This window comes from Dendrobates tinctorius, unplaced genomic scaffold (assembly GCF_039654945.1).
Source record: "Dendrobates tinctorius isolate UK_male_01 unplaced genomic scaffold, ASM3965494v1 ptg000037l, whole genome shotgun sequence".
Classification (NCBI taxonomy): domain Eukaryota; kingdom Metazoa; phylum Chordata; class Amphibia; order Anura; family Dendrobatidae; genus Dendrobates; species Dendrobates tinctorius.
This window is the reverse complement of record NW_027361705.1, coordinates 22550073-22574465: the sequence shown is the minus strand read 5'-3', so window position 1 is coordinate 22574465 and position 24393 is coordinate 22550073. Positions and strand designations below refer to the sequence as shown.

The following is a 24393-nucleotide window of genomic DNA, read 5'->3' as shown; positions in this document are numbered from 1 at the left end:
TATCCTCTCGATGCGATAGCATCGGGCCTTAATCTACTATAATAAATGCGCTAAGCAGCTTCCGGGTTGTAACAACTTCCGTCCAGTTGTAACTGGTGACGTCACAGTGTAGGGAAGGTGACCTGACGGACGGACGGACTAGTCAGAGTGAAGAAAGATAGGTTTGCACAGTGTAGGTAGGAGACAGTGATTACAGTGGGGAAACAACTAGAAAAGTGTAGTGGACGTGCAGTACCTTGGGATGACCATTAGATGGCAGGGTGGAGTGTGAGCAAAGGACTTTACAGCAGCTTAGGGCTTTAGAAACCGTTGGTCATGGGGGGCGTGGTGACAGTTAGTGACAGTTTCAAGGAACCGGGGAAGTTATAAATTCTGAGGGAGGGTTCCAGAAGGTTCCAGTCCCCAGGGGGAGCCCAGGTGACAGGAGGACTTCGCCAGTCTGTGTGCCCTGAGGAGAATCCGACCAGGGGGACTGAGGAGAAGAAACGTCAGGGGGGTGGTCCTGACAGGGAAGGACCGCAGCAGAGACAAGGCTCTGGGTGGAAGACACCGTATGTGTTACGACGAAACTGATTAGTAAAGTGCTGTTGGTGTACGGGCCTAAGGCGGCCACAGTAACCGAGCTGTCAGGATTGTCACAGTGTGAGACGGGACGTGACGTGTAAGTACGTCCCTTGTGTAATATACGGTGTTGAAGCGGCCCTGAACACGGAGGGCAGAGAGAGATATCGCGGTGTACCGCGAGGACCGTCAGTCGGACGGTGAGCAATAAACTTGGACCTGTTGCACCCAGAATCTGCCTCATCGTGTCTGTTATCATCTCTGCGCGGTAAGAAGTGGGACCACCCCCTATTACCCCCCAGCTCGGCACCCCACCACCGACACTACATTTGGCGTAGTCGGCAGGATCGCCGCCGCTAATACCTCATCTTCTGCGGCAGACCTGCCTCAAAAAAATGGAAAAGGACTTAGTCTACTCAGTCTGGAATACAATTACCGGTGGATTACAATTTGTTTACCAGTGGATTACAAATGAGGAGCGCAGTGACGAATCTGTGTGGCCAGTAGAGGATCCGGGGCGGTACCAGAGACAGTGCAGTATGGCAGCGCTCCTTCAACGCAGAGGCGAGGTCCGGGTGTTCACGGTAGTTCCGAATGGATTGGGACCCCCTCCAACGTACCCCCGTGGACAGCAGTATGTGTCCGGAGGCCGACGTTTCCAAGCATTGGACCCTGACAGGTGGGTGGAGAGGCCTACCAACGCTCCACCCCGCAGAGGGAGTGACACCGAAGGAAAGCCTGGGAGCGACTGTTTGGCGCCATTCGATTGCTGCCCACCGGACGGTATGAGACGCTGCGAAAGTCGGGGTATTGGCCGCCTAGAATGGCAGTGGCGGCAGGAGAACGAGCTGAGACAGAAGACGTCATCTTCGGGTCCATGGACAAGAAGAGGAATCTATGCGGAGCCCCGGCGGAACCAGAAGGAGCGGCCGCCATTGATACCGACGGAGAGTCTCCTTGCGGAGCCCCTGAGTCTGGAGGCTAGGCCCGCTGAGCAGCAAATTGGAGAGCGGAGGCTGCGGGATGATCCGTGCGGTGGTGTGACGGAGGACGTGGCGCCGAGGAAGGTGAGAGTTCCCCCGGCCTTGCCGACAGCTTCACAAGCGGCCCCTATCATTTTGCCACAACACGCAGCCTCCAGTGTACCGGAAGGCCCGGCTGCGGAGGGCCCTATGCTATACGTGGAATTGAGCAAGGCCCTAGCTCCCGTTCCCGAACCTTCCCGCCCGGAGTCACCAGGGCGGGGCTTATTTACAGAAAGCGCGGTTGCGCTCCCTCGGCCGGTGTCAGCCTCATCACCCGAACCGGCCGTTACTCCGGCTTTGCTGGGAGTTGTGGATGCGGCCTACCCTGTGGCCGCGGTGAAGCCAGTATTGGAACCGGCTGGGGTCTGTTTATCGGGCCCTGTGGACCAGCCCTCCGGAGTCACGGCTGCTCCCATCCGCTACCCGGCCCCAGCGACTGCTGGGCCACAGATATCATCGGCCGCCTCTACCCCACGCCCTTTCTCGGCAAGGTCCCGCCCACCGGACTCTGGGACTGGTGCGGTACCCTCCGTTTGGGTTGCGGAGGTTATTAAGGGAAAGAAGACACGGGAGAAAGCGATTTGGAAACAGCTGCATGACAAGGGGGAGGCTGGCATGGCAGAGAAGAGATCGCAGGGGCGGCTGGTATACACCGACCTCGAGAAGGGGTACGGTTTCATCCGTGATAAGACTGGCCAGAAAGTGTATGTGAACGTTGCCTCTATACGGCATGGCCGGGCTCTGGAAGTAGGGGACTTGGTCTCTTATTATAAGGAATACTGCCCCCGCGGGTATTATGCGGTGGCAGTGCTGGCGGAGCCTGAGCAAAGCGGACCCCCGTAAAAAAAGGACTGTTATGGACACTCTCGGTTCCCCCAGGAGTTCCACGGCTGTGGAGCCCTCACCTCTGTCCATTGAGAGTGGTATAGACTGTCAGGAGTTCGAGGCACCGTTGTGCAGATTATAAGGACAGTTGCATTTAGAAAAAAAAAAATTTTGTTGTTGTTTAACTGATGCAACTATTTTCTCTCTCTCTTTCTTTCTTCTTTCTATGTTCTTTATATACGAAAATATGTTTACCTGACAGAACGGGGATACGGAAAAGTGGAGGAGTGTCCAGGTCCAAGGAAGGGGGGGAGGAAGAAAGAGGAAATGCAATGTTATGTTATATTTTGGTTTTAAAAGCAAGAGAAAATGAAAAAAAAAAATTATAAAAAATGGGGTACTTGTGCTATTATAAAGTTGTATGATGTATAATATGCAAAGTAAAATGCAACAGGTCCGGGTTAAGGGAAGGTCTGCGGGACCAAAGGAAAGTGTGAGATCCGGTAAGGATCTAAGAGTTGAGGTCTGGGAGACCGGGACGCCGACCATGACATGTAATTGAAAGAAGGAAAATGAATGGGAAGATGTGAGAAAGACAGCCGTCCTAGGTCAGGTCCCCGACACCACGGACACCCCTGAAGAAGGAAAGGCGGGCGCCGGCAATGATCTGGTAGGTGAGTGGCCTCGATCATGGCGTACCGGATAGTGAAAGGTAACAGTAGGGGAGAGTAGGGGAAAGATACACGCCGTAGAGAGAATACGGGTGTACCTTGCCCAATTTGAAAGGCGTTGTCATGTGGCGTGCGCGCTGGTGAGTAGCAGTAGGCTGCTCAGAGCATAGTGCTCCCAGTATGGTTCGGCCCCCGCGGATAGTGGGTTTGGCTCAACTTCTGGTCCGACAACAGAACGTAGGTGTAGATTCAGAACGACGAAGGCAGGGATGACGATTGTCGAGGACGACAATGGACAAAGGAAGGGGGAGTGTAGGGAAGGTGACCTGACGGACGGACGGACTAGTCAGAGTGAAGAAAGATAGCTTTGCACAGTGTAGGTAGGAGACAGTGATTACAGTGGGGAAACAACTAGAAAAGTGTAGTGGACGTGCAGTACCTTGGGATGACCATTAGATGGCAGGGTGGAGTGTGAGCAAAGGACTTTACAGCAGCTTAGGGCTTTAGAAACCGTTGGTCATGGGGGGCGTGGTGACAGTTAGTGACAGTTTCAAGGAACCGGGGAAGTTATAAATTCTGAGGGAGGGTTCCAGAAGGTTCCAGTCCCCAGGGGGAGCCCAGGTGACAGGAGGACTTCGCCAGTCTGTGTGCCCTGAGGAGAATCCGACCAGGGGGACTGAGGAGAAGAAATGTCAGGGGGGTGGTCCTGACAGGGAAGGACCGCAGCAGAGACAAGGCTCTGGGTGGAAGACACCGTATGTGTTACGACGAAACTGATTAGTAAAGTGCTGTTGGTGTACGGGCCTAAGGCGGCCACAGTAACCGAGCTGTCAGGATTGTCACAGTGTGAGACGGGACGTGACGTGTAAGTACGTCCCTTGTGTAATATACGGTGTTGAAGCGGCCCTGAACACGGAGGGCAGAGAGAGATATCGCGGTGTACCGCGAGGACCGTCAGTCGGACGGTGAGCAATAAACTTGGACCTGTTGCACCCAGAATCTGCCTCATCGTGTCTGTTATCATCTCTGCGCGGTAAGAAGTGGGACCACCCCCCCCCCAGCTCGGCACCCCACCACCGACCCTACAACAGCACACCTCTTGCCATGTTAACCCTCAACACACCACTCCTCAACATACACTCCTCTCTCCTTTCACCATCTCCACTAATGACCACTCGCAGGATTTCAGAATACTCAAGATGGCATGGCCGCAAGAACATGTCGCCGGCGTGGACAACGTCGGGATCCAGGATGGCGCCGGCGGAAGAAGATGTCGGGGATCATGGAGCAACGACGATGACAGTGTGAGTATGAGAGACGGAGTGAGAGAAAGGGTCGTATGTGGAGTGAAAGAGTGAGTGGATGTGAGTGGAGATGGTGAAAGGTGAGAAGAGTGTGTGTTGAGGAGGTGTGTGTGTATTGAGGGTTAACATGGCAAGAGGTGTGTCACTATCCTCTCGATGCGATAGCATCGGGCCTTAATCTAGTGGTGTATAAACTTCTGGGAAAAGATAGGATATTTTCCTGGTAACTTATGACTCCGAAGGCAGATCAATCTGTGATGGTGTCACAGATGCCATAAACAAAGCATCTCATTGTCTGAAGATATTATAACCTGATTTGTTTGCAGTCTCGCTTACCTCTTCTGGGATTTCCCATTGCAGTCTGCTTGGAGGAGGAATATTAGGATTGATATCTCCCTTACAATGACCATCTTCTTCATATCCAAGATCAAACTTATCAGTTGCCATCACATACTGCAAATTAGAAAATCCAAGTGAACTCAGTATTTCTATTAACTGTGAGGCCAAGAAGATTAGAAGGAGTTAAATTAAATTATATAAAAAAATAAGTTGAAGTTGTAAAAAGAAAAAAAAAAAAAAAGGCGAGAAAGAAAGAAAGAGAGATTGACTTTTTCTATGTTCGTTGTTCCCGAAACGAAAACTGCAGCATGTGCACAGCGGATTTGGTTTTCCATAGGTTTACATGGTACTGCCGCATGGAAACTGCTGCGGATACGCAGGACCAAAACTGCTGTGGATCCGCAGCAAAAACCGCAACGTGTGCACACACCCTTACTGGTAAGATGCTAGTATCACTAACTGCTCTTATGTGCCATTTACAGATGATCGACTTGATTCAACAGATTCACAACTTTTTATAAAAGCAACAAAAAATACAATTTTCATTATTATACTTGACTGGGATTACACACGTGGTCAAAATTGTTGGTACCCCTCGTTCAATGACAGTAAAACCCACAATGGTGACAGAAATAACTTGAATCTGACAAAGGTAATAATGAATCAAAAATCTATGAAAATGAACAAATGAAAGTCAGACATTGCTTTTCAACCATGTTTCCACAGAATTAAAAATTAAAATAAAACTCATGAAATAGGCCTGGTCAGAAATTATGGTACCCTTAACTTAATATTTTGTGGCACAACCTTTTGGGGCAATCACTGCAATCAAACGATTCCTGTAATTGTCAATGAGACTTATGCATCTCTCGACAGGTATTTTAGCCCACTCCTCAAGAGCAAACTGCTCCAGTTGTCTCATTTTTTTTTTTTTTTAAATTCGTTTATTAAACCACAAGCAGTTTTACAGTACACACATTTAGTACAAGATGGTAAGCTTGATACAAAATATATGTGTTCAAATAGCATGTAGACGGGAGACATAATGTATGCCTCAATTGTGTGTAAATAAAGCAAACATAATATCAATTAAATCGCGGTAGTATTGTGTTAATGCTCCAGTAGTAACACCTGCCTAGCTTCTAAACCCTATCTACATCTATCATAAACTATTCCGCAGCCTACTTCTATATAATGAGCAGTTTACTGTGCGACATCTCCGCTCTGCAAAGTGAGATGAGAGGAGTTCCACCTCTCCCAAATCTTTTTGAATTTACCCGGGCATCCTCTATTTTGGTATAGTGTACGTTCATATGGGATAATCGAATTAACTAGAGTGATCCAGGACCCAAGAGAGGGAGGTGAATTCCCCATCCACCGTAATGTCAGTATCTTCCGTGCCATGAACAGTGTCCTCCGCAAAAAAATCCCAACATAATGACCCCATGCCTCCTCATCCTACACTCCAAGCAGACAGATCAGTGGCTCAAGGAGAACTGGGGTTTGTACCAAGGATGTTAATAATGACGTCACCCCTCTCCAGTATTTCGCAACAGGACAACACCAAATCATATGAATAAAGTCTGCATCCATTGAATGACATCTCAAACATTCCGATGACAGGTATCGGCCCATCCTAAAGAGTCGAATTGGGGTCAAATATGATTGATTAATGATATACAGTTGTATCATCCTGTTGTTGGCAGATGGAGATACCCAAATTGGTGACTCCAGGATTTATTCCCATTCCTCACTCTGTGTATCAGGGATGAGCCCTTCCCATTTCCTCTTAACGGAATCTAAGGCACATTCTGTCCCCACTTACAACATATATGTATATAGAGAGGAAATGAGACCTTGAGGGCCCTGTGACTTGAGGATCCCTATCAAAGGTAGAGACGAAATGCCATCACTCATATTTAGACTTCTCACGTGTGATTGAAGAGCTGACCTTAGTTGTAAATAACGGAAGAATTGGGACCTCGGAACACCTCGATCAGCCTGTAATTGCTCAAATGACACCAAAGTACCTTGATCGTATAGATCACCTATCGTAGAGACACTGTACTGAACTCAGCGGACGGATGTTCACGTAGCACCGGGAGGTAGTCATTATTCCACAGGGGCATTTCAGCTATAGTATCCCCAAATCTAACCACCCTGTTAATCTGTCTCCATATCGATCGAGCCAGACGGAGCAGAGGTAACAGTCTCGAGACATTTATTTTCCTCATTTCCAAAAAAAACCCAGTGGGCAACCAGTCCCTGCAGCATGAAGTATATGACTCTCAGAGTTTGGGAGGTGACCTCCAGGCATCCATGTACTTATAGCCTTGGCCTGTTCAGCTAGATAATATAAAAAGAAATCGGGTAACGCCGCCCCTCCTCCCCTCTTGGGCCTCTGCAGAGTGGTCAGCTTGAGTTTAGGCCTGGCTTTCCCCCAAATAAAGGATGTGATTTGGGAATTTAGATTAGCAAAAAAGGATTTGGGCACCACTACCGCACTATGTTGAAGAAAATAATTAAGCTTGGGGAGTAATATCATTTTAATTAAATTAATACGTCTGGCTACTGACAGTGGAAGTTTACCCCAAACCGCAAATTTACCTTTAACCGTCTCCAGCAATGGTTGTATGTTAAATTGTAAATCAAATTTACTACCCTTAGAGATATAAACACCCAAATATTTAAAACTAGTTACAGTGGGCAGTAAGGAGAGAGTTTCAAGTTGTGGCATTGGAGCATGGGAAAGAGGCATCAACGCAGATTTCTCCCAATTTATGTATAGGCCAGAATATTTACTAAGTTTATTTATGGTAGTGATCACTCGTTAGGGTCTCCTCTGCTTTGTCCATAAATATCACCATATCGTCAGCATACAAGCCTATGGTATCCGTCTGACCTGCTATTTCTATACCAGCAATATCAGGGGAGGATCTTATACAAATTGCCAGCGCCTCAATAGCGAGAGCAAAAAGGGCTGGGGAAAGAGGACACCCCGGACGAGTTCCCCTATGCAGTGAGAATGATTCAGATATGGAGTTATTTACGATGACCCGGGCCTTGGGCTTCATGTATAAGACATTGACCCATTTTTGGAATCTATCTCCAAACCCGTACCTCCGCAAACATGCATGGAGAAAAGGCCATTCAAGTGAGTCAAAGGCCTTAGCCGCATCCAGTGATGCCAATGCCCATTCATTATCCGGTACCAGAGCGCTATATTGGACCACTGACTGGACACGTCTGATATTCATGGAAGTGCTCTTACCAGGCATAAAACCCGTCTGATCAGAGTGTACAAGATCCAACATAACTGAATTTACTCTCTTGGCCAAAATCTTTGTAAAAATTTCATAATCCACATTTACTAGTGATATAGGCCTGTAAGATCCACAATCTAAAGGGTCCTTCCCTTCCTTTTTTAAGAACTATTATATTGGACTCATAAAAGGACTCCGGCATACATCCCCCCTCCTAGATCCCCCGAAACACTGTCAACAAAAGGGGCGCCAGTATATCCTGATATTTCCTATATAACTCCACAGGGAACCCATCCGGGCCAGGGGCATTCCCAGAGGCCATGTCTTTGATGGCGTCCTCTACCTCCTCCAGAGATTACTCAGCATCCATAAATGCCTGTTGGGAAGGACTTAGTGTAGGAAACTATGTCTAACAAATAGTTTAGACACTTCAGGCTATCCACATCAGTCTTAGAGTTGTACAATGAACCATAATAATCAGAAAAGCATTTTAGTATCTCCTCAGTTGAGGAAACCAACATACCACCTGAATCACAGATTTGTAGAATTGTGTTAGTTGCATTATGCTGTCGTACTAAGTAGGCCAGAAACTTACTCGCCTGATTCCCCATTTCAAAATAAGACTGCCGGGCAAAAAATAATTTACGCTTCGTCTTGGTGTCAGTGTACTGGGCATAAAATCTTTGAGCGGTCAGCCATTCTACCCTATTACTGTTAGTTTGATCCGATATATAAGCTGCCTCCGAGTCTTTCAGACGTCGCTCCATCTCACCATCCTCCTCCGATGCCACCCGCTTAATGTGAGAAGTCGTAGAGGATAGACAGCCCCGGAGATAGGCTTTGAGGGCATCCCAAAATACATTAATATTTCGGGGTGGGACGAGACGAAGCAACGTAACTGATCTATCGTTCTATCAGGGGATGTTATCAACTTTAGCCAAAAAGGATTCAGCTTCCATGCTATCCTATTAGTCAATGGCCCATATTTAGTTTGAGAATAATTGGACTATGATCCGAAATCCCCCTGACTCCATGTGTAATATCATCCACCCAAGCCGCCAGACTGCTGGACCCAAAAATGTAGTCTATACGAGACAATGAATGTTTGGTGGAGGAATGGCAAGTGTACTCCCTTGTCTCTGGATGACGCATTCTCCATAGATCTAGCCACCCACTACCCGCCATGAATTGTGACAGTTGGGATGTGCCCTGTATTCCGTTGCCCAGTCTCAATTTATCAAGATGATTGTTCATGACCAAATTAAAATCTCCCATACAGATGACATGTGCGTCTGGGTAATTTAAAGCAAAACTCAGTGCCCTCTGAACAATTGATATATTGGCTGGAGGGGGATTGTAAATGCAAAGAATGACATATTTCTGAGTTAATTAGCGCATGTACGAACACAAATCGTCCCTCGGGGTCTCTCCGGGCCTCCCACCGAACATCCTTACGAATTAACAGAGAAACTCCCCTTGAGTAGCTGGTGTGAAAAGCATGTATAAACCATTGCACCCATGGTTTCTGTACCCACCGAACTGTATCTCTAGTCAGGTGGGTCTCCACCAGGGCCACAATGTGAGGACGGTAATGTCTGATCTGTGAGAACACGTTAATTTTCTTTCAAGGGGTTTTTATGCCTCTTACATTCCAGGTCATACAAATCAGCTCAGAACCCATTCCCCTCCATCTGAATATGGTGCAGAATGGTGCCCGAACCAGGTGCAGAGAGCCCACACAGATAACAGAATTTGGCGTAGGCTGCGGCCTACATCTAAACAACTATAAAAATTAAAACTTTTGAAAAAGCAAAAGCAAAACAGGAACCTAGTAACATAGGCGTACAGTCTTACGCCCCCATTAAAAGATAAACAAGGGGATACCATCACTGAATAGAGCGTCCGATATAGCTGGCATCTGGGAACTCGCCGGGAGAGCTCCAATTAGATAGTCAATTGGGAAGATCTGAAGTAACGGCCGCCACATTAGGACTGCTTCGCAGGGGATCCCCCACGGGACCGCAGCCACTCAATCGCCTCCGCCGGATCTGTGAAAAATATGGAGGAACCTGCATGGACAACTCGGAGCCGGGCCGGATATATCATTTAATATACGATGTTCCTGTCTCTGAGTCGCCTCTTGACCTCGGAGAACTGCGCCCGTTGCTTCTGCTGCTCCACGGAGAAATCCGGAAAGATGGAAACGACAGCATTGTTGAATTTAATAGGACTTTTCAGGCGTGCAAGGCGTAAAGTGGTATCTCTGTCCTTGCAGTTGAGCAGGCATGCCAGGAATGGTCGAGGTGGGACCCCGGGAGGCAGGGGTCTTGTAGGGACCCTGTGAGCTCTTTCAACGACGAACATTGAGGAGAATTTGTCCCCCAGGGTGGTCTTAAGCCAATCCTCTAGAAACTGCTCAGGATGCTAACCTTCTGAGCGCTCAGGTGGTCCAACAATACGGATATTATTCCGGCGCATTCTGTTTCCAAGCATTTATGGAGCCCGCCACCTTCGCTAATTTAGTCTCCATAGGCGCAATGGTATCTTCCACCTTAGACACCCTCGTCTCCACCTCCATAATGCGCCCCTTCATGGCCTGCATATCCTGACGGAGTCTCCCCACCTCCATGTAAACATCCTCAATTTTCTCTGTCAGGGATGTCCTGGTCAATGATAGCCTGCATCAACTGCTCAGATGCTTGTTTGAGGGTCAGTTCTTCCTGTTCCATCTCCTCCTCGCCCCCAGACTGGCGATTTTTTTCGCTGAACTTGAGAGGATGTGCTCCTGCTATGCCGCGCACTCTCAGCGGGGTCAGGTCTAGCAAATTCCTTCAATCTTTCCGCCGCTCACGACCCTTTAAGTCGGCTCATGATAGTCTGCAGTGTGTTTTGTTAAAACAATTGAAATTTGTAATCCAGGTAATACCCACTACCGATGGGAATCACAGTGGGCAGGCAACAGTTAAATGTGGCTCAGGCTACAGAGGAATGTCTGAGAGATTACACAGACGGCAGCCAGGCACAATTTAAATGATCCTTATGGCCCAGGGATGGAGGGGGTCCCGCAGAGGCAGCCGCAGTGGGGGAGGACGCACAGGGCCTTCCTTAATGATGGCGCCAGCCGGCACAGTGAGCGGGTAAAAAGAGTGATATCACGTGGGGCCCATTTTTCCAGGGCACTCACCGCGCGCTCCCTCAGGTCGTCAGCCAGTTTTCTTCACCTCCCGGTGGCGGTGCAGCAGTGGGAAGCCGGCGCTGCAGCTCTCAGCATCTGAGCCGCGCCCAAGATGGCCGCCGCCTCATGGGGGAACCAGCCGCCCGCCTCTATCTCCCATGCCGCCCGCTCCTAAGAGCCGCCTCCCGACCTGCCACAGAGTTCCCAGGGGGGTCCCGACGTCCAAGGGGGTCCAGCCAGCCTCTAGTGAGTTGCCAGGAGAGGGTCTAGGGATCAGGATTCAGCAGGATTAAGAGGAACTCTCTCCATCAGCGTCCTCTCCTGTTCACGGCATAGCCACGCCCCCCCAGTTGTCTCGTGTTTGAAGGTTGCCTTTTCCAGGCGGCATGTTTCAGCTCTTTTCAAAGATGCTCAATAGGATTTAGGTCAAGGCTCATCGAAGACCACTTCAGAATAGTCCAATGTTTTCCTCTTAGCCATTCTTGGTTGTTTTTAGCTGTGTGTTTCGGATCATTATCTTGTTGCAAGACCCATGACCTGCAACTGAGACCGAGCTTTCTGACACTGGGCAGCACATTTCTCTCTAGAATCCCTTGATAGTCTTGAGATTTCATTGTACCCTGCACAGATTCTAGACACCCTGTGCCAGTTGCAGCAAAGCAGCCCTAAAACATAACAGAGCCTCCTCCATGTTTCACAGTAGGGACAATGTTCTTTTCTTGATATGCTTCATTTTTCCGTCTGTGAACATAGCGCTGATGTGCCTTGCCAAAAAGTTCCATTTTTGTCTCATCTGTCCATAGGACATTCTCCCAGAAGCTTTGTGGCTTGTCAACATATAGTTTGGCAAAATCAAGTCTGGCTTTTTTATGATTGTTTTCAACAACGGCGTCTTCCTTAGTGGTTTCCCATGAAGTCCACTTTGGCTCATACAACGACGGATGGTGCGATCTGATACTGATGTTCCTTGAGCTTAAAGTTCACCTGTAATCTGTTTAGAAGTTTTTCTGGCCTCTTTTGTTACCATTCGTATTATCCGTCTCTTTGATTTATCATCAAGTTTCCTCCTGCGGCCACATCCAGGGAGGTTGGCTACAGTCCCATGGAGCTTAAATTTCTGAATATGTGCAGCTGTAGTCACTGGAACATCAAGCTGCTTGGAGATGGTCTTAGAACTTTTACCTTTAACATGTTTGTCTATAATTTTCTGTCTAATCTCCTGAGATAACTCTTTCCTTCGCTTCCTCTGGTCCATGTTGAGTGTGATACACACCATGTCACCAAAAAGCACAGTGAGTATCTGTAGCCCTCTATGCAGGCCACTCCAAGATTGTAGACACCTGTGAGGCAAATTAGTGGACACATAACATGACCCTTTTGTCACATTATTTTCAGGGGTACCATCAGTTCTGTCCAGGCCTATTTCATGAGTTTTATTTTTAAAAAATTCTTTGGAAGCATGGTTGAAAAGCAATGTCTGACTTTCATTTGTTCACTTTCATAGATTTTTGATTTATTATTACTTTTGTCAGATTCATGTTATTTCTGTCACCATTGTGGGCTTTTCTGTCATTAAACGAGGGGTACCAACAATTTTGACCATGTGTGTATAATAAGAATTTATCTTCATATTTTATACTAGACTTTAGTATGGCATACAACAGTATAACAACTAAAACGCACAACTTACTTCCCACAAATGGCCGACAATTGGGGCATCGGCCCAGGAATGCTCACAGTTCATGCCCGTCTTTCCATTCTTGAAGACAACAAAGCTTATTGTTTTGTCAAACCACCTAAAACATATTTCACATCGCCATTAATATATATTCTCCACACAATGAAAGCACTGGAAAAACGGTGCCATATCACCCTATTGTTATATAGTTAGCAAATTTGAAGACATGTCCATCTAGTTCATCCATTCTCCACTGGTTACATATTCTCTAATCGCTGAATTACTTATAACCCACAATGTGATTTGTTGTGAGAAAAGCATCCAGCACTCTTTAAATGCAGATTCCAGACTGACTGCTTTAACTGTAAAGAACCCTTTCCTATTTTGATGTGGTTGTTAAGATAGGATTTAATGATAAAACTTGAAGAATATAATTACCGTAATGGAATACTAAACACCTTGAAAAGAAAATGCTGCTCTCACATTCCATAGCAAAAATTTACTGACAGATTCCCTTTAAAATCTCCCATAATACCTGTCATAGCATTTTCCATGCAGGAGAGACTTTGCATATTTGTCAAGGGAGGTGACCGGGTCTTCTTTGTTGTATCCTTGCTCAGTCTCATCTAGAGTTACAAAGAAAGCCGCTTTCTCAACTGCATCCAGACTTTGCTTGTTCTTTCCATTTCCAAAGTAATCCTTACGAGCCGTGGCCCATGGCACCCTGCATGGCACAAACAAGTTAATGAGTCATTATTCAGATGTAGCTCAACCTACAACCACAGACCAATTCAAAACTACTAGTTCAAAATGAGCAAATTGATTTGATGCAAATCGAAGTTTGGGCCACATCTTTAGGAATTCGCTAAACTTGGGAACTTATAATTTATGTTTTGCTTTGCACAAATCGCCTGAAATGACTGTTGCCAAATTTACATATTGCAAAAAATTAAATCAGCCAGTTAAGGTTGTCATGACCTGTGGTGCAGATGGTCTGGCTTCCCCATATTCCCTTGCAGCTATCACATGACATGGTACAGCACAGCCAATCAGAAGGGACCATCCTAGCCCATATAAAAGCAGAGGCAGGAAATGTAGCATACAATTTTGTGTCCAATCTGGAAAATGAGAGGATGTCCCAGCTCACAGGTTAGCTACAGAAATAGGAAGAAAGGGTCATAAAATATTGACTAAACTGTGCAAATAGTGAGTGACAGCACAGCAGTGATGACTTGAGTATGAGGAACAGGCCATTTATCACCACTTACCATCCATTTACCCATAGCCAGATGTATTGGGGGCAATTTGACATTACTATAGTGGTGTTTATGTTAAAGAGCTTGAAATGTGTTGAACAACACTTTGAGATCTCCTAGGACTGGATCCTTATTTTTTTCAGGGCAAATTGACTCTTTGCAGCACTTTTGAATTGTGGTAAATCTATTAACCACTGTCAGGAACCAGCCTGGGGATAACGCAGATATCCCACCACTGCCACCAATTTGTCAAGAACTGCTCTTCACAGCCTGCAAACGTAAGGACAATTATGCAACTGATTGAAAAATGATGGATAAGGCCATGGTTGCTTTCACTACTAGGCATGTTATTGGGGACATCAGTGTGAACGTTCAGTATACTATATACACAACTGATTCCAACGCATAGAATACTGTCAATGGGATGCAACTCCAGTCCCAAAAATTACAAGATCCCCAACCTTAAGGATAACTGCCCGCTGGAAGCCCCAGGCGGGAGATATTAATGCCATATTTCCCATCATGATTTTAGCTTTCAATAGATAGGAAACATGGCATTTATAACATTTTTCATCTGGCCAATATTAATTCAGGGGGCTGATGAGCACACCGCACAGTGAAGTAAATACATTGCGATTGCCACTGCATCACAATCTTGAAAATAGGTCTCCTGTAACTATAAGGCCTATGTCAGTCACAAAACCCCCAATATTCATAAGCCACAGTATCTGATATCATTGGCCTGTTATGCTTTTGAACACGAAAAGATATTTCCACAAGCACTAAAAGTGTCGCCTGCCAGCTTTTTGGATAGACTTTGTGTCTGCTCTTCATCATATAAGCCACTTCAAATACTTGTTCACTGCAGGGGATCAGATGTAGTGTTAGAGCACTAGCTCTTTTTTCGTTTAATTTATGATGAAGCCATGCTTCAAAATCTAATGCGAGGGCGACACGTCCCCCCTCAAGAGATGGCTTTGTTTTAGATTTATACATTATGACAACCACAATAAAAATATTTTGGGAAAATTCTGCAAAGCTGACAAATTCAATTCTCAGAACAGTAACTCATCTCTCAAACTATATTTTACATGGAAAGAGACTCAAGTAAATGCCAAAAATATTGCCCCCCTCAACCCTATTGCTACAATAATGTCTTTGCAGTTTTTCAGCTCAATGTAAAATACATTTACATAGTGTAATGTGTCTCTCTGGTTTGCCCAACTAGGATAATTTTACTTCTGCAAGTGATAAATTAGATAATTTGTGCATTCTGTATGCTCCTTTTGAACATTAAGAGTGTATTGAACGGCCATGTAACATTATCTAGAAATAGGTCAATGAAGGACATAATCTTGTATCCCAAACCCGACAAATTAATGGCAAGAGCACTTGTCATTTTTACAGCAGTTCACCTCCCTCACCTTCCTATTGCTCCAGATCAGTTCTCCCATAACTGCTCTCACTTTCCAGAGCAATAGGCTTGTTCAAAGGGCCTTTCATCTCTTTATGCAAGTATAGTGGTAACACTATGGACTTCATATCAAGCCATGAGTGACCGTTAATGTGTCACAGGAGCAGGCCAAATCTCAGCAGTAGAACGAAGCTACTGAACCAGAACTGCCAGTCAGTCAATGAGGTGTGCCCACCCCACAGCACCAAGGAAGTGAAAGAGGCTGGAAAGTTGTCCCCATCAACACACAAGAATAATCAAGAGGCATATTTTGGTAGTAACCATGAAATTCACTTTTCACATTACAGGTATATATAGAAAGGAAATTGTCCAATACCTGTCCCCTGCAGTGAGTGCAGCCAGATGTTCCTCTCCATCCTGAGGTTCAGACTGGTCATCGATAATTCGCTGCATCTGTTGTTCAATCTCCCTTGGTTTCAATAACCTTCCATCATGATACAACCACACTTTGAAGTACCGACCCTTATGGTAGACAACAATGTGTTTGCTGTCCTTTACATGTTGTATTGTGTCTGAAACGGTCAGAAGCTTACAATGAATGCACATACATCTCTAACATTCAAACTCCACTCACACTGAAGTGGATGAACCAACCAGAACTGGAAGATACATTCATAGCCAAGGACAAATTAAACAACATGCACCTCACTTGGGCTTGGATTTTCTGACTCCTAAGCACTTCACTCCCTGGCCCATGCATATAGGGAGATTATTGTGAAGGTATAATTCAGGCACCAGATTTTTGGTTCAGGACGCAGAGAATTAATTTGTATCCATGAACGCAGTCAATGAGTCTTTGATAGGGAAGGTGAAAGAAAGCGCTGAGAGGTGATCAACCCACTATGGCCTAATTTCCTGTACTACTGGGTGCCTAGAACACATGTACAAATCCCCAATGTAGAGAAACTACATGGTAGGCAAAAAAGGGGACTGGATATTTTTGAGCGTTTCAATGAATAGACTTGAAGGAACAACAAAACTTCTGCCCTTCTGTTTTAGGTGGCATATTCTGCCACCATATTCATCTTCTAAGTATATCCCTTTTCAGTATCTACCTCATAACTTCCATAATGCAACAGTGTTATTTTCAATTCATCAATATTAGTGGTGTACGACATCCGGTACTCTCACAAATCAGTTGCTTCTAGCTCTGGTGACAGTCGGATATTAACAGTGAACGGAGCCGAACAGAAAAGCTCCATTCGCTGTGTAGTGGGTGTTCTGTTCGAATAGGAGATCGGCTGCAGTAATTACAGGTCATCAAGACTGTAAGCCTGGATAACACCTGAAAAAAGGACTACAGTTACAAATACATTGTAGAAATTCACAAGCTCCCCAAATGTCGCCCTTTTCCATTTAGCACTGCACCACTTCTTTGCAGAGATAGTCACATTTGTAACTTTTGGAGCCCAGTATGTGAAATCTCTACCTGTAATTCAATAGGCTGTTCCTTCATCCCTCCCTCCTGGACAATGCCAATCACAGCCCAGCAGGGTCTGAGACTGCTAGATCAGCTGCTGAGCCATCATTGGCAGCACAGAGAGAGGGGTAAAGGCACACGCCCCCCAAAGAAAACGCTAAAGAAACAGTTGAACTAGGAGGAGAAATTTCACATACTCCGCTCCAAAAGCATCAATTGTGAATCTCTCTGCAGTGATTCGGTAAAATTGGAAAAAAGCATCAGAATCAGGGGAGATGGAGATCTTTACATTTTTTTGAGCAAGTAATAGGTCCTCTTTACACTGATGGACACAGACAGATGAGGGCCCCTGTGCAACAACAGTATATGGGCACTTTGCAGTCCAATAGTTCATCATACTACACAATTCCATCTGCTTTGGAGGCAGCAGTGGCCCCCTTACCGCTTTGGCCCCTGTGTGGCGGCACAAGTGGCACCAATAACGAGTGCACTCCTGCCTCTTTAGGTTTAGCATACATTTTAAGTAACAAGTTGTACAAAAGACATGATCAATAACCACACCATAGATTGCAAATCAGCAAGCCATTCATTTACACAGCATTGTCATTGTTAGGTGAACTAAAAGATGATGTACAGAAAAGCACCAATGTTAGAGAACATGCAAGAAGAGGCGTGCAAAGGGTTAAAGGCATGAACAGGCTAATAGTCAAGATAAGCAATAAATTGGTGACAATTCTCAGGTACAAGCATTTGGTGGCATCTACAATAAGATCTTGATAATTAATTTGTAAGCCGTCATTCAGAATGCCCCATTTACAAGCACTACCTTGGTAACCCTACAAAAAGATTCTGTAAACCCTGACCCATGTATAAAAGCCCTGCAAACAGCAGCAAATGAGCGGAAATCTATTAGGGCTGGACTCACACTAGAAATAGGTACCGCACCTGTCTGTTCTGTCCTAGGATCAGAAAAATGGAAGTCACGCCATGGACCATCTACCATATGATGGATCCCAGTGGCACGAAACCAAAAGGTACTACCAAAGTGACACCTTAAAGTCATGGTGTTCATCATTTTATTGTAAAAATTATGCAGCAAATTGCTCTATTTGCTCATGTCCAAAACCACAATCTATAAAGGAGCCTCCGATGCCCACAGGCAGCTAAAATCTCTATACTCTAAGCTGAGCCCCGGTATATACATGATATGGATACACATAACAAGTGGGGAATCAGCATCCAACCATGCTACTTTTATTTCTCACTTTGCACCTTATTCAGACAATATTTTTTCTTACTCGAGGGCTGTCCATCCTTACACTGGGAAAGCTAACCAGCAAATAATATTCGATAAAAAGTCATTCACACTTTCAAAGTCAGATTTCTTTACTGACCCATACGACCGATCCAAGAAAAACTCAGTACGTGTCCTATCCTGGAACGTTTTTGTGGATCAGACTAAGAAATTCAGGCACTCCAAAGAGAGTAAAAAAACAAACAAAAAACCCTGAATGCATCCTGAAGCCAACCATGTGCTATTTGTTTTTCACTGATCGAGAATCTGTCTGAACGATCCAGACGCAATTTGTTTATATGGTCATGTCTCGGACACAATGTCATCCACACCTTTACTGATCCAGTCTGTTGCTGAAACTGCTGTTTAATGCATATTCAAATGAGGTGTATGTGCTCTGGGCATGACCAGAGCACTTCCCAAGCCTCTGGCTCTATCTGCAATGCAGCCCCAACTTCACCTGCTTGACTGACCGCTCACGGGTTTGACTATACAGCAGAGGAAGGTGCGGCTGGATAGGGTTTACAGCCAGAATGGTAGAGGCTTGAGAAGTGCTTGAACACACCCAGAGCACTTGCGCCCCATTTGCATATGAATTAACATAGCAATTTTCCCATAAGGGAGCATCAGATTGTATTAGTAAAGGTATGTGCACACGGTGCGGATTCTGCTGCGGTTCCGCAGCGTTTCTGCAGCTGCGGGTCCGCAGCAGATTCGGCTGCGTTGTACAGTACCTTTATTTCCTATGGAAATTAAAAAACGCTGTGCACATGCTGCAGATTTTTCCGCGCGGTTTTGCTGCGGTTTACAATCTGCAGCATGTCAATTGTTTGGTGCAGAAACGCTGCAGTTTTACACCTCATCCGTTATGAGGTGGAAAAACCGCAGGCAAAACCACAGATAAACCGCAGGACTTTTGTCCTGCGGTTTTCTCTCCAAAATCCGCACACCAAAAAAACTACGTGTGCACATAGCCTAAAAGTACAGTCACACTTGGCGACACACCAGCGATCCCGACAACGATGCGACCTGGTAGGGATCGCTGGTGCGTCGCTATGAGGTCGCTGGTGAGAGGTCAAACAGTCAGATCTCAACAGCGACGCAGCAACGATACGGAACGATACATACGACGGTCGTTGTCTCTCAGACCTGTAGTATTGAGGTCGTTCGTCATTGTCCCTGTCAAACACAGCGATGCATGCTGGCTAGCGGGACACCAGCGATCAAAAAATGGCCCAGGACATTCGAGCACGATCAGAGACATCGCAGCAGGGGCCCAATCGCCGCAATGTGTCACACGTAGGGGGGGGTCGCAGGCGAGATCACTGTTGCGTCACAAAATCGGTGACGCAACAGCGATCTCGCTATGTGAGACGTGGGCTTAATATGTGGATGACATTGCCCTTCAAAAAGCAACATGACCATTATCTTGGTGGGGTGGATCGTTCGGATACGATGCCTGTTAACCGAAATCTGACATGAAGACTTGTCAAATCTTTCAACCTGAGATGGTATTGTTTCTACGCAGGACCAGAAAAGACATAGGTGACTGGTAAATTATATTTTCTGACTTTACTTATAGCATCAATTTTTTAAAATAATGGTGTAGTAATCAAGGATCTATCTTCTGTTTGTAAATGGTTCATTCCTTTGTAGATTCCAGTTTTTTACTTTGTCTTGTGTATCATTTGCCAGAAAATCATTGCCACGTGCGTGTGTTAAGTAGTGCTGCACATGCGCCAGAATTGTGATGACCAACAACATGGAAGACAGGACCGAGGCTGTACCTGTCTCAACGCCTGGTATACGGCTACTATTGAACATTCGTTCATACTGGTAGGAACACATTGGAATGGTATTATTAATCATAAGCTGAAAGGAAACATAAGGGATGAAAACAAATGAACAGAATGGAAAAAAAGTAATAATACCAGAATAGGCATAAAGTAACATTCACATACACATAATACAAAACGCAAGAGAGGACCCAGATGAACCTAGGATGAAAATACCAAAATAAAGGAGAGGAATCGCCAAGCAGTATTCTAGGTGAGGAAACATCAAAGCATCTAATGAAATATTAGCTGTGAAACTCAAAAAAAGTTAAGCTTGTTTTAGGTTTGTAAATTAGGGCAGACCTGGCAGGAACCAATGTATGTCGCATTGAAAAATTAAATTATGTAACACCTATTAGTACGGTAATTCATTTTAGTGCCAATACAGCGAGCAGATGCCAGGGCCCATGGATCCCAACCAAAGCTTTGAGGGTTCTTCGGGTCACATTTATGAAACCACATTTATTTTTGGAAGACAATCTTTTGACGTCAAATCATCAAAGCCATCACAACCGGGAAGTCTCACAGCTAATATTTGATAGATGGCAAGGGCTGGTACTATGGCCACGGGCAGCTCTTACCTGTATCTTCTCCGGGTATACGGGAAGTATTAAACATTCTTTCCCACTGAGATGAGCATAATGGAACTGTGGATCCCAACAGCAGAATCTATACCACAAAACCAAAGGGTGTGCCGAACGGGTAACAAATAGAAGTGTAAAAACACACAATATCACACAATGGGATAACACTCAATAAGGCAAAAACTTGTTCTGTTAATAAGGACTGGAGTGCAATAGATAATTGTTGCTCACTAAATGCATACAATCAGTTCATAAGTTCTCCAGGCTTACAAACATACAATTATTACTGCTGAAAATCAATCATAGCCAATGGGAGGCATGGGGCATATCTAATTTCATAGGTTTGAGATTCAGTTTGGGAAAATTTAGAACAATCAGAGAACTACCCACCTAAATTCTAATCGGTGAGTGAATATGTTGAACAGATCTGCTCATCTCCAAGTTAATGCAGTTAAACATATGATGTTATTATAGCCCATGCTTTCAAGGAGCCCCAAAAATCTTAGGAATAGGAAATACCAGTATTGTTTTATTTTTTTTGCAAATACAGGGAATCTGTCACCTTTTTTTTGGACCATCAGCTGCCGACATTGACATCAGGGGCTTATCTACAGCATTCTGTATTGCTGTAGATAAGCCTCCGATGTAACCTGAAAGATAAGAAAATCAAGTTACATTATACTCACCGGAGGGGGCGGTTAGGTCCGATGGGTGTCGCGGTCCGGTCCAGCGCCTCCCATCTTCATACGATGCCGTCCTCTTCTTCCCTTCCTGGCATGGCTCTGGTGCAGGCACACTGCTCTGCCCTGTTGAAGGCAGAGCAGAGTCCTGCAGTGCGCAGGCGTCGGGAGAGGTCTGGCGCCTGCGCACTGCAGTATTCTGCTCTGCCCTCAAAAGGGCAGAGCAGTGCGCCTGCGCCGGAGCTACTACAGGAAGGGAAGAAGAGGACGGCATCGTATCGCAACACCCATCGGACCAACACCGGACCGCCCCCTCCGGTGAGTATAATGTAACTTGTTTTTCTCATCTTTCAGGTTACATCGGGGGCTTATCTACAGCATTACAGAATGCTGTAGATAAGCCCCTGATGTCAATGCCGGCAGATGATAGTCAAAAAAAAAAGGGTGACAGATTCCCTTTAAACAGATTGTCCACTACTGTAATATTGATGATCTATCCTTAGGATAGGTCAAAGTCTGATGAGTAAGGGTGCGACACCCGGCACCCCACCCCCCTTCCGACCAGCTGTTCTCGGTGTCGGCAGCTGCCAAAAATTGTCAGTTATGGAGCTGCTCTATATACAGATAGTGGCCGTGCCCAGGTAATGCACATTCGCCCCCTAGTCAAATCAATAGGAGGGGGATGCACATTACCTAACCATGGCCGCTATCAAACTGAGTAACTAACTGTGCACATCTGGCCGCCGCCAGCACTAAGAACAGCTAATCAGGACGGGAACGTCGTGTGTAGCACCCCCACCGATCAGAATTTAATGACATCCTAAGCTTAGGTCATCAAAGTAATGGACAACCTCTTTAAGTACACATAACACTTTATCAATACTTCATTTTTTCACTAGGTGTGGCATATACACCCATGGGTATAGCAAAAATACAGTTGCAACATACATACCATGAGGCTAAACCTGGAGTGACACAATACAGTATAGCAATTATTTTTAAAAGCAAAGATACCCAAAAAGCATAAAATATACATGATCAGGACAGCAGTGTTCTTCAGGAGTAAATCCATACAGCATTGTGCTGAATGTGCTCCAATTCCCAAGGGCAGCACTCACATTTGGTTTTAGCATTCCATTTGATATAAAAAGGAAGCGGAGATACTCTTTGTTACTGGGTCCACTTGGGATTCGCTACATGCCCGTTTTTAGAACTTTTGTCAGTTTTATAAAATGACACGCCTGAACCAAGATAGACCCAATTATAATCAATGAGGGCCTGTTTCTTTTTGTATCAGTTCTAAAACGGATCCATATTTGTCCAATATGCTCCTGATTATGATTCTGTTCTGGACCTCAGAACGGTGTCTGCATGGTGAAGGTAGGTGGCAATCTATGGGCCACATTGTAACATATGTCATATCTTTACAGAGCCTGGTGTATGATCATGTCATGAGCAAACAGCAGGTTATACAATACTAAATATTTATATATTACAAAGCGGACTAGAGTCAGAACATGCTAAAAAATAGCAAAGTTTATTCATTAGAAATAATCACGCCCCCTGCGCGCAAAACGCGCGTTGGGGAACATGGCCGTGGAGCAGACAGGATTACCAGACGTCATGGGTGAATACTCTTTTTAAATGACTACCTCTTCAATACTTATTACGTCCAACACGAGTCGGTTGTCACCTTCTAATAGACACAGGCCTATCGTCCTATTGTTTAGACCTCTTTCCCTATTATAGGATTATATTGAATACAGGCACCAGATTACCTATGTTTTTCATGACACCATAGGACTCGTCATATATAAAGTCACAGGAGGACACCACTGAATAAAGAATGCGGATCCACCAGCGGTCAGTAAGAACTGTAACTGTAAAATTGAGAGAAAAAGCTACTGACCAACAATCATAGAATCATAGAATTGGAAGTGACCTCCTGGGCCATCTGGTCCAACCCCCTGCTCAAAGCAGGATTCGCTAAATCATCCCAGTCAGGTGTCTGTCCAGCCTCTGTTTGAAGACTCCCATTGAAGGAGAACTCACCACTTCTCGTGGCAGCTTGTTCCACTCATTGATCACACTGTCAAAAAGTTTTTTCTAATATCTAATCTGTGTCTCCTCCCATTCAGTTTCATCCCATTGCTTCTAGTCTTTCCTTGTGCAAATGAGAATAAAGTTGATCCTTCTACAATGTGACAGCCCTTTAGATATTTGTAGACAGCTATTAAGTCTCCTCTCAGTCTTCTCTTTTGCAAACTAAACAATCCCAAATCCTGCAACCTTTCCTCATAAGACAGGGTTTGCAGACCGGTCACCATTCTGGTCGGTCTTTTCTGAACTTGCTCCAGTTTGTTGATGTCTTTTTTAAAATGTGGTGCCCAAAACTGGACACAATATTCTAGATGAGGTCTGACCAAAGAGGAGTAGAGGGAAATAATGACTTCACGTGATCTAGACTGTATGCTTCTATTAATACATCCTAGAATTGCATTTGCCTTTTTTGCTGCTGCATCACACTGTTGACTCATATTCAGTCTGTGATCTATTAGTATACCCAAATCTTTTTCACATGTGCTGTTGCTTAGGCCTATTCCTCCCATTCTGTATATGCTTTTTTCATTTTTATTGCCCAGATGTAGTACTTTGCATTTTTCCCTGTTAAAAACCATTCTGTTAGTTGCCGCCCACTTCTCCAGTTTATTTATATCTTTTTGAATCCTCTCTCTCTCTCGTCTCTAGTATTAGCTATCCCTCCTAGCTTTGTGTCATCAGCAAATTTAATCAGGTTACCCTCAATTCCTTCATCTAAATCGTTGATAAAGATGTTGAACAATACAGGGCCCAGGACAGAGCCCTGTGGTACCCCACTTGAGACATTCTTCCAACTGGATGTGCAGCCATTTACGACCACTCTTTGGGTCCGATCACTAAGCCAGTTATGAATCCACCTAACAGTTGCCTTGTCCATTCCATACTTAGTCATTTTTTCAATAAGGATTG

General features: G+C 45.2%; 1 protein-coding gene across 2 annotated transcripts in view; it reads right to left on the bottom strand.

The window, feature by feature from the left end:
- CPT1A (carnitine palmitoyltransferase 1A) overlaps positions 1 to 24393 on the bottom strand; it is a 119654-nt gene that overhangs the window by 48600 nt on the left and 46661 nt on the right. The window contains exons 10-14 of one of the 2 annotated variants that reach the window (XM_073573902.1): positions 20702 to 20789; positions 15888 to 16083; positions 13377 to 13565; positions 12854 to 12959; positions 4723 to 4839 (exon numbers count right to left, since the gene is read on the bottom strand). In XM_073573902.1, the coding sequence (XP_073430003.1) occupies positions 4723 to 4839; positions 12854 to 12959; positions 13377 to 13565; positions 15888 to 16083; positions 20702 to 20789 (696 nt within the window). Of the gene's footprint in view, positions 1 to 4722; positions 4840 to 12853; positions 12960 to 13376; positions 13566 to 15887; positions 16084 to 20072; positions 20158 to 20701; positions 20790 to 24393 lie in introns of both variants that reach the window. The other variant, XM_073573903.1, reaches the window with a different exon arrangement.